We start from the raw sequence: 10,225 nt of genomic DNA, 5'->3' as shown, positions 1-10,225 counted from the left end.
TTATGCCTTAATAGACAGATCAAACCCTGAGCAAGAAAGGAGTTTCTGCCTTCAGGGGTGCTGGTGCTGCCCACGGGGCTGTGTCCTGCCTCGAGGTGAGACCCCAGGATGGGCTCTGGGCGAGTAGGAGGGATGCCTTTCCAACCAAAATCCTGCGCTCCCTCCAAAAGGGGAAGGGGATACATCCAGGCAGCCAAGGACCCTGGGCTACCAATATTAGTTTTTATTTTAATACAAACTAAAAGCTTTTGGAGTTCAAAGAAACATCAATGTTGACACAGTGACAAGAGCACCCAAGGAGAACCCTGACCACCCCAAACCCCAGTTCCAGAGGGAAGCCCTGAGCTGTTTGGCTCCCCAAGGAAAAGCTTCTTCCAGGAGCAGGCTCCGACCCCACGGGACACTCTGCCTGCACGTGGGCTCATGTCAGGCAGCAGCGGTTCCCTCCCCACGCACGGGATGTCACTTGATGCGGTAGAGGACTTTGCGTTGCATGCGGTGCTGAATCTCCCCCCGCCGCATCATCAGCTGCAGCACCTTGTAGATGGCGTGTTCCGGGTATTTCTGGAAAAGGGGAAAGCAGGGGGAGATGAGCCGGCAGGGAAAAGCTCACCGGAGCCCAGCGGGAACCTGCAACCACCACTAAAGCCTGGCTGTGCCTCTTGGAGGGAGGGAGCCCGGTGGCACCAGGCGCTGCTGCTCCTTTCCCCTTTTACTATTTCAGGTCTGACTGCAGCCAGTCTCACAAATCAAACAGTTCTGGTTTCAAGGGTAGGACCCCAACCTACCCAAACAGCCCCAAACCTCAGTGCTTTTGCAGAAAAATGAGTTCTTGCCTCACACCCCTTAAACTCTGCAATCACATTGCGCACCACTCCCTACAAACAACTTCAAAAGCACGTATGACCAAAAGGCTCTCCAGCCACCTCTTGGGGAATGGGGTTCACCCCCCGAACGGCAGCCTGGGGTCCCTGGTTTCACAGCCCGACCCTCCACAGGGTCCCTGGCCCACCTGCCGCATGAAGTCCTGGACGATGCTGTGCTCCGACACCTGAGAGCCGATGGCAAAGCGGCGCTTGAGCTGCTTCTCGATGCGGGACAGCATCTCTTGGTCCTCCTGTGTCGTGAAACCTTCTGCCCCTGGAGGGAGAGGCTGTGTGAGCTCTCTGTGCCGCCCAGACATCACTCTTAAAGCCAAAGTGCCCATCTCCTGTGTCTCCCACCACACCCGCACACCTCTACGACTTCAGGGAACCCACGAGCAAATCCCACCACCAAAGGTTGCGGAGCTCCAAAGACGCATCTGAATGTGGACCTGACTGCTGGAGCTTCCTTCAAAGCCTTTGTGCCACGCTGCCTCCCAAGGGAACATTTACCCCCACAGGTAAAGATGTTAGAGGACAAAAAGGCTGACGAACCACCTCCAGCGCTGGACTCTGCCCTTGGGACCACAAGGGCCCAGACCTTCCCTCCCTTGCCCAGCACGGATGGAGACCCTCAGTGACGTTTCTCATTGCCCTCCCTTGCTGCCACAGGCATTGCTTTGCCTTTGCTCAGAAAACAGGTCCAGCACCTACCCCGGGGGGGTGCCTGGTAGCACCCCCAGCCTGGTCCGGGGAGGGAAGCTCATTTCTCCTTGTCCTGAGCAGCCAGACCAGGCATGTCCCTCCTGTCCCCAGCACAGAGCATCTCCCCCTCACCTGACAGGCTGCCCGACATGGCCGCATCAAGCGTGGACACCTGGAAGAGCCGCAAGGCTTCCTCGACGTCTGCCTCAGTGGCGAAGGGCTGAAGCTTCATCTTCCCCAGGGACTCGGCGATGCGCACGATGGCCTCCAGCTGCCTGCGGCCAAAGGAGACGTTCCCCGCTTTCTACTGCGGCTCTGAGGGGTCGTCTCCTTCCCCCCGAGCCCTGACACCCACTTAACCCCACTCCAGGCACCTCCTGTCCCCCCCTGCAGCACCTCCAGCGTTGCCCTGTTCACACAGGGCTCCCCCAAATCCCAGCACCCCACTAACTCCCCTCCCGGGCTACAACCAGCGATGCAATCCCAACCCCGAGGGTTTCGGTGGGGAGAAGAGAGCAGGCTCGCTCACCGGACAGTGATGGGGATGCTGGAACGCCGGTCGCTCTCCTGCTCGTGCTGGCGAGTGCCGCTCCGCATCAGGACGTAGCGGTTCTTCAGCTTCTCCGCTGCCGCCGCCGACAGCCGAGGGCCACATTTCCTGCAAGGGGGGGACAGGAGATGGACGCAATGTCGACAGGGATGGTCCCCTGGGCAGTGGTGGGGGGTCCCCGGGCACCCCTCGTTTCCTCGGGCCATGCCGCAGCACCGCTGCGAGCTGCTCTCGCTTCCCTTTTTTTGAGGCAGGAGTTAGGAAAAAAAGGTCACCCAGACAGAGCGCTCGCAAAAAGTCGTGCCTCACACTCACGTCCGACAGAAGGAGATGAGCTTCTTCAGCTTGTTCAGCTCGATCTCGCCCTCCACGGCCTGGGTCTGGGTCAGGGCGCTCACGTGTAAGGACATGACGTGCTTGGCCAGTGTCTAGGAGAGCAGAAGGCAGTCAGGCAGCAGGAACCCCCTCCCTGCATCCTCCTCCTAAAAAATGGGGCATCACTACTCCCAGCTGCCCCCGTGCGCCCCGACCCACCATGTCTCGCTCCTCATTGTGCTCATCCTTGACGATGAAGATCATGTCAAACCGGGACAGGATGGTGGGCATAAAATCGATGTTCTCCTCGCCTTTGGTCTCATCCCAGCGCCCGAAGACGGAGTTGGCAGCTGCCAGCACTGAGCAGCGGGAGTTGAGTGTGGTTGTGATTCCTGCCTGCGGGGGGAAGGAGAAATGGATGGGGTCAAGACCACATCCATGTCACAGCAGGGCTAGAAGGCTATCAACTCGTAGTGAAAGGTCCAAACCAGTTTGCAAGGACTCATCCTCAATCACTTGCATTTAAATAAAACTCCCTATGTAGCACCCAATCGCTCTGTAATCCACGCTGGAGAGGGGTCAGCACAGGAGCTACGTGGGGCTGGACCCACATGTCCTTCTGGAGGAGGACTGGCTTCAGCTGAGGCTTGAGCACCGAGTAACTTCACTTAAAACCTCATGTCAAGGGCAACGACACACAAGACCCCATCCCAAGTTTGTGATCTGAGTTGGAAACGTGGCAGCCAGGTCCGAGTCCCCCCAACAGCCCCGGGAGCAAAGTGTGGGTTTGCAGGTAGCAGGGCAAGAGCGAGCAGCAAGGAAAAGCCGTGGTGGGTGCTCAGCTGAACAGCTAAGGGGTGAGCCAGAGCGACCAGGAGGGAGCAGAGGTGCTACAAAAAAAGGCTGAGCAGTGGAAATGAAGAGGAACTCTGATTTGAGAGAAGATCTGGCACCAGGATGTCAGGCAGTTTCTATAGATCTTCTGAGAGGGTGGAGAGCAGTGGGAAGGAAGAAAATGAAGTGATATCAGGCTGTGACACAGGGACATTAGCAGAGCTACTAAATCTAGAGGAGCAGAGGACAGGCAGAACAGAGGGAGCTCGTTTCAGTCCTGCCAAAGTTCAGGCTGCCTGAGAGAAGACAACCCAAAGCCTACAGGCAGGGCTGACTGGTCTCAGATCAGAGAAACCGGTAACCATCAAAACCACTGCCTGGACTCTAAAATGGGCAATTCTGGCAAGAGATGCCTGGCCACTGGCTGCTAGGCTCTCAGAAACCCAGTGGCAAGTCAGGCTCCCGCCCCGGGGCAACACGCACCCGTAACTCACCTTAGCAATGGAGATGGTCTGCTGCTCCATGGCCTCGTGAATGGCCACGCGGTCATCCTCCCGCATCTTTTCATCCGAGGTGGGAGAAATGAGGCGAAGAGAGGGGAAAAAAAAAAAAAAAAAAAAAAAAAAGTCATCATCAGTCTCTTCCGCCAGACCTCGGCTACACACCCACTGACGCTGACCCCCGAGGTAAAACTCTGCAAAGACCTCTGCCCAAGAGCGCAGGACGTAACCAGAGTTTCCCTGCAGCCTTATTTCTTTCCCCAAAAGAAAGCGAGGCAGCCTCAGGAGAGTCACCCTTTCTCCTGCAGCTCTGGGCTCTCCTGGGAGAAGCCGGCAGCCCAAGGGCTCTCTTCCCCGCTCCCACGCGGGCGGCCCCACGGGTACCTTGTCGAACTCGTCGATGCACACCACTCCCCCATCCGCCAGCACCATCGCTCCTCCTTCCATGAAGAAACTCCTGGAGGAAGGGTCGCGGATCACCGAGGCCGTCAAGCCGGCAGCGCTGCTGCCTTTCCCCGAGGTGTACACCTAGTGGCATGAGGGACAAGGAAGGGGACAGCACGTCAGCCGCCGCGGATCCCAGGAGCCCACCGCTCCAGATGGAGGACAAAGCAGCCCCGGTACCGCAAAAACCAGAGCTGCTGGAGGAAACACAAGGACCTCCAGGAAAAGCCCTCGACACATGCCAAAAGCAGACCTGCTGGGTACCGAGCAAGACTATTGCCTAGTCCCAGGCGTTGGACTAAGCAGCTGTGACGCACCAGAGGGCTTGAAGACACACAAATACAGGTATTAAGTACAGAACAGGGAGTGATTCATTGTTTAGTGGGCTGCTGCATTAGCTTTGTTTTCCCCCTGAGGGAACAACGCAGTCAGAGGCTGAGTTTAATAGAGACTACAAGAAAACACAGCTGAAAATATAATTTCATGCCTGGGCTCAGCCTGCAGGTCCGTGCCTGAGATGCAGTCAACTTCATTTGTCCTGACCAGCCAGGCTCTCTGCTGATCAAGTCTCAACGACAAACAACAGCATCAGTCACATCTTTGGACGCCTGCAAATAGCCTGGCTCGTATCATAATGAAAGGCATTACCTGCTTCCCCTTCCCTCCCTCGTCCCCTGCCCTGCGCCCCATCTCTTCCAGGCTAGCACCAGAAATGGCAGTTCGCACCTCTGGCAGCCAGTCGAGCTGTGGATGCGAGGGCAGGTATCTGCTGGGACCACGGTCTGGTCCTCGGTGCTATGCAGGGAGCAGAAGGAAGAAACGAGCCGTGATACAAGCGAGCACCTCAAACCACCTACCCCAATGGGCGAACACTTCTCGACGAACTTCAGCAGCTGGGATTTGGCCGTGCCGGGGTCACCCAGCATCAGTAAGTTGATGTCTCCTCTGCGGGTCAGCCCATCTGGGAGCCTGGACAGTGGGAAAAAGAGAGGGAGGAGAGACGGTGAGTCTTTATCTTGATAACCAAACGTTGCTGACTAGCAGCAGGCGGCTGGCAGCACCGCCAGAAGACCGTACGAGGGCTTTGTGCCATGAACGAGACCCCTGCCGCCACGCTCTCTCCACCAGGCTGACTTTTCCCCACCTCTTGCGAGAGCCTCCAAATAAGAGGCAGGCAATGGCCTTCTTGATGTCGGTGCTGCCATAGATGGAGGGTGCGATGCTCTTGGCGATGGTCTCATAGATGTTGGGCATGGCAGCAAGGCGACGAAGTTCCTCCTCTTCTTGAGGGGTCACCGAGCCAGCAAAGCTGTGTCCTGTACAGGGAGGAGGAGAATGATGCAACAGCGAACAGATGTTTTAAAATAAATGACACTACTCCCCCCACACCCGCTACCGCCAAAATCCCTTCTGGAAGATCATGCCAAGTGCCACCAGGTGGGAAGGGTGGAGAGGGCAGGCGTTTGCTATCCCAGCAAGGCAGGCTGTGTCCTTAGAGGCTAGTAAGAAAAAGCAAGGACCTTGGACAAAGCAGCTCTGGAGGAACCAGCGGGAGAATTACAGTCAGAACCATGTTTTAAATACATAGCTCGATTTTAACCATCGACTTCAGCCCAGATCCTCAGGGATGGCTTAGCAGATTCCCACTAAGATCAATAAGATAAAAGCACTTAAATACCTTGGAGGACTCAGGCTGAAGCTTCCTCGTTTAATATCACTGAGAAAAAGTCACACAGGACATGACTATAGAGCATTCAGGGCAAGTTAGACCCCTGGACTGGCTTGAACCTTCTGCTACATAAGCAGCAGAGAAGGACCCAGGCTGTGACTTCATGCAGTCCTTGCTGAGGGACCACCTTGTTCAGGAAGGGACCGTCCCCACATGAGGCTACCAACACAGACCACATGGCCACCAAAAGCAGCCCTCACCTGAGCCCTCCACGTCCACCTGGATGCCCACCACGCGGATATAAGCGCTTCGGATGCCCACGCCCACGTTATCACGGCTTCTGTTCTTGCTCTGGGTGGATTTCTTGATGGAGTAGATGCCCATGATAGTGACTCTGTTCCCTGGGACAACTTTGTCACACAGGTACCTAAGAAAAAGGAGAAAAGCAGAGGATGGTAGTGGGCAAAAGGATGGCACCAGCAATACCCAGTGGGGTCAGGGTGGGGAGATCGCGCCGGTACCTGTCGCAGTACAGCTGCAAGTGCCGGGGCATCTCCCCGTGCGGCACAGCGTCCGGGGACTCCTGCAGCTTCAGAACTTGGAAGTCCACACACTTGCACTTATCTGGCATGATGAAATAGGGGTCCAGCGGGCACTTTGGGCGGCCGGCTTGTTCTCTGTGTAGAGAGATCAATCAGGGAAGGCTGCTGGCACTCAAGAGCTGCCCCTGGGAACCCCCCTGTAGAGGGGACAGCGGTGACAGAGCCCGGAGCGGTGCCCAGCAGGTGAGAAGGGCGGTCACACGGGGACGAACCAAAGGCTCCCCAAGCCCTCTGTCTTGTCTTCAACAGCTGCCAAAAGCGGGCACGAGAACAAGGCAAAGACAGGGTGATACTTGCCCGAGTACTCTCCCTGCCTCCCCCCTCTCCCCCTGCTAGCTAAAAGCAGGGAGAAAGGTAATTAATTAATTACACAGAAGGTGACAGTACAGACTCAACAACACGGCAGGGCATTTTTCTTTACAACCTCATGCACGAAGCAAATGTTAAGTGGTTTCTGGTAAGAAAGCAATTAGCAATGTGACAAGGCTGCTGTCAACCTCCCAGTCTCTCGAGATGTATCTGCCTTGCCAGGCTACAAGCTCTCCAAGACACGGAGCACCTCCACGTCCTGCTGCTGTCTCAGTACATCACGACAGATGCCTGACGCCACGCAGGGCTGTCAGGGAGGGCAACTCGAGAGTGCAAATGCACTCGTGCAGTCAAGGATCAGGAGCGAGGTGCCGTACAGACCATGTGCAAGAACGATCCCTGTCCCAAAGACCTCTCAAGCTGCGTTAGAGGAAAGGTGCAGAAAATAAATACTGGCAGGCATGAGCTCGAAGACACAACCCACCAGGATCGGTCGGCGCGAGAGCTGCAGCACAGCGGCAGCGTGACGCTCACGGTTCGCACGGGAATCAAGAGCTGTAAAGCGTGATTGGAAAATTAGTGGCAAAGCATCCCTACAGAAGGTAACGCAAAACAGCCCCCCTCCGGAGGGGGAACACAGAAGGAAGAAGTTTGTTTGAAAAAGGGAAAAACTTAATAGGAAGTTGGGATAGCAGCTTAATGCAGCATTACAGGACAGGTGGAGGCAGGAATGAACCTTTAGGTAAAACAGGCAAAGCGCCCTGTAGATATAATGAACTCCCTGGACACGGCTGCTCAATACTGCTTGCAGAGCTGCTCACGCAGCACCACGACCGGTGTGACCACAGACAGACGGAGCTAAAACCTGCCGGCCACGGGTGCGCGCAGGCTCGAGGGCAACACGAAGGGAAGAAGCAGAGAGCAGCGCAGATGATTCTCCCTTGTGTGACAGGGAGCTGACTCTATGCAGCAGGCGTGGGACAGAGGGGCAGCAGGAGGGGACGCAGCCTTTTTTTTTTTCCCCATCATCCCCACGTCAGTCCTTACGTGTTGCATTTTCTGGGGAGAGCGTAACCCTCCAGGCCTGGGCGCACCGCGATGTTGCTGATGGTGTTGCGGCAGCTGCGGCACTGGATGGCGATTCTGGTGGCTTTGGCTCTCACAGGGGTTGCTGCAATTACAATTCCAGGGATCTTCACAAGGTGGGACATCTGGTCAGACTGAAAGGGAAAAGGTGAAGGGAAGGTGAGAAAGCTGTCACTGGAGGACGGATGGGAAACTAAAGAAGTTAAAGAAACACTGTTCTTCCTTAGCTACGCTTCCCATGTTCATGGAACTGAAGTACCAGAACAAAAAAGCCTGCACTTCTTGACAACATCGCTATCTTGCCCTAGAGTAGTAGGGGAAGATTGCATGGCTTAAGCCACGCTGATTTCAAAACAAAAGAGAAAATGACGAAACGCTGCCTGCAGAACATCACTTATAGCCATAGTGTCCCCACAGCAGCAATCAGTAGTAACAGTCCTTTGCAGTCAGATTTAAGTTGCAGAGCACCCCTGCTTGTAAATTAGTGTACAACCCATGTGATCAAGTACCAAAAGCTTCCTCTGCAATCACACCCCCACACGAGCAAGCCCCACCACCCGCTGCTCACCTTCAGGCTGCGGATGTTGGCTGCGTTGGCATCCGATCTCAACATCACCTGGATGTCTTGGAGAGTTTCTTCCCCTGAAGGACGAGGACGGGTGACTTCATCTGCAACTTCTTTTGCTGCTTCTTCCAACTACGAAGGGAAAAAACGAGGCTATTATGGGGATGTTACAGTGCGTCGTCAGGGCTGCTCGCACAACGTGACAGTGTCAGCATGCCAGGTTGCCAAACTCTTCCGTCCTTACCAGCTGCAGGTGCTCCGCTGGTTGCTTGTACAGATAGTCAGCGAGATCTTCATCAAAGCTGGCCAAGTCCTCCATCTCCACCTCCACCCAGTACTGACTCAGGTTATAGTGCCGTTTAAGCTCATCCCTGGAAGGCAGTAAGCGGTAAAGGTTTGCAGGACGGAAAGCAGCAGTCACCCACAGTGACCTTATGACAAGGAGGGAGCAGAGAAGGCAGGTTCTGCAGGGAGTTCTTGGTTTGGAAAGCAAACGGGAAAAATCAGGAGAGTGCCAAGAGAAGCCTAGGGGGACCGGGGCAAATCTTTCCCAAACCCACTTTGAAATGTGCCATAAGACCAGGGACACCAGTGCTTGCAGTGACAATGTAAAGTATAGCACTAATTGTTTACTAGAGTTACACAAACAGATAGGCAATTAGAAAACTTCTATAGAGAATAATACATATTATACCTAAAATATGATTTTAAAAAAGGAAATAATAGCATAGCAGGCAATGTTCTCCTTAAAAAAGCCAGGGTGCATGAAATGCAGAGACGAAAGGTTAAAGGTTGTCCTAGCCCTTGCATGATGCATCTCCACATTCTCGCACAGTTGTGTCTCCAAGCTGCAGAGGCAAAGGGATGGCCAAGGGACCTTCATAGCCTCAGAAGGCACACATGGACAGTGCTGCACTGATTTTAATGGATACAGACAAAACTCCAGACCAGAAAGGACTAGAGCTTGAAGACAGACTTTGAATTTCAGAACTAGATGGAAGCTTGGCAGTGCAGATCCCTCTATTGCTACCTCTGCCACTGGCTGGCTGCCTAAAACTTTGGGAGAACCCAGACCTCAGTTTTCCAGTGATGTGACATGGGAACAACAACATTTCTTATACTGACAAAGAGCTCTTTACGGTCTATGGGAAGAGAAAAGCTGACATGTGCTATTGTATATCTGGGGTGTGCATAGCAGGAGGGAGGTTAACGGCACACTGGACATGCAAAGAGGAGTGGGGAAGGCACAGAAGGAGAAAAGGGCTCACGGCAGCACCTGTATTTGAAGGTGAAGCCCGTCCGGTCCGTGCCCACCCGGTACTGCCGCAGAAACTCCTTGAACCGCTTTTGCAGCTGCGATTTCCGAACCTGCCCCTCGTCCACTGACGCATCGCCCCCAAAACTGTCGCTGTAGTAAATGCCGGGGTCGTCGAAGCCAGACATGGTGACTGCTGCTCCCCTGTGGGGGTGAGAGCGCACGGTCAGCCCTAACCACCAGCACCACCACCACCAGCACCATCAGCACCACAAGCACCATCAGCACCAGCACCATCAGCACCAGGACCACCAGCACCAGGACCACCAGCACCAGGACCACCAGCACCAGGACCACCAGCACCACAACAAGCACCATCAGCATCAGCACCACCAGCACGACCACCAGCAGCACGACCAGCAGCACCAGCACGACCACCAGCAGCACGACCACCAGGACCAGCACCATCAGCACCACCAGCAGCAGCACCAGCACCACCACCACCATCACCAGTACCACCACCACGAC

At 55.0% G+C, this 10,225-nt stretch overlaps 1 protein-coding gene across 1 annotated transcript in view; it reads right to left on the bottom strand.

The window, feature by feature from the left end:
* Window positions 1-427: 427 nt before the first annotated feature.
* MCM5 (minichromosome maintenance complex component 5) overlaps window positions 428-10,225 on the bottom strand; it is a 9,847-nt gene continuing 49 nt past the window's right edge. Inside the window, exons 2-17 of the mRNA XM_010585377.1 lie at window positions 9,719-9,901; window positions 8,687-8,813; window positions 8,446-8,574; window positions 7,839-8,011; window positions 6,402-6,557; window positions 6,141-6,307; window positions 5,356-5,527; window positions 5,069-5,180; window positions 4,152-4,295; window positions 3,762-3,827; window positions 2,653-2,829; window positions 2,434-2,546; window positions 2,098-2,226; window positions 1,701-1,843; window positions 1,013-1,140; window positions 428-564 (exon numbers count right to left, since the gene is read on the bottom strand). Of these exons, the coding sequence (XP_010583679.1) occupies window positions 463-564; window positions 1,013-1,140; window positions 1,701-1,843; window positions 2,098-2,226; window positions 2,434-2,546; window positions 2,653-2,829; window positions 3,762-3,827; window positions 4,152-4,295; window positions 5,069-5,180; window positions 5,356-5,527; window positions 6,141-6,307; window positions 6,402-6,557; window positions 7,839-8,011; window positions 8,446-8,574; window positions 8,687-8,813; window positions 9,719-9,885 (2,205 nt within the window). The 5' untranslated portion in view covers window positions 9,886-9,901 and the 3' untranslated portion in view covers window positions 428-462. The remainder of the gene's footprint in view (window positions 565-1,012; window positions 1,141-1,700; window positions 1,844-2,097; window positions 2,227-2,433; window positions 2,547-2,652; window positions 2,830-3,761; window positions 3,828-4,151; window positions 4,296-5,068; window positions 5,181-5,355; window positions 5,528-6,140; window positions 6,308-6,401; window positions 6,558-7,838; window positions 8,012-8,445; window positions 8,575-8,686; window positions 8,814-9,718; window positions 9,902-10,225) is intronic.

This window comes from Haliaeetus leucocephalus, unplaced genomic scaffold, assembly GCF_000737465.1.
Source record: "Haliaeetus leucocephalus isolate CR32 unplaced genomic scaffold, Haliaeetus_leucocephalus-4.0 Scaffold101, whole genome shotgun sequence".
Lineage (NCBI taxonomy): Eukaryota > Metazoa > Chordata > Aves > Accipitriformes > Accipitridae > Haliaeetus > Haliaeetus leucocephalus.
The sequence above is the reverse complement of the archived record's forward strand: the minus strand, read 5'-3'. Positions and strand labels throughout refer to the sequence as shown.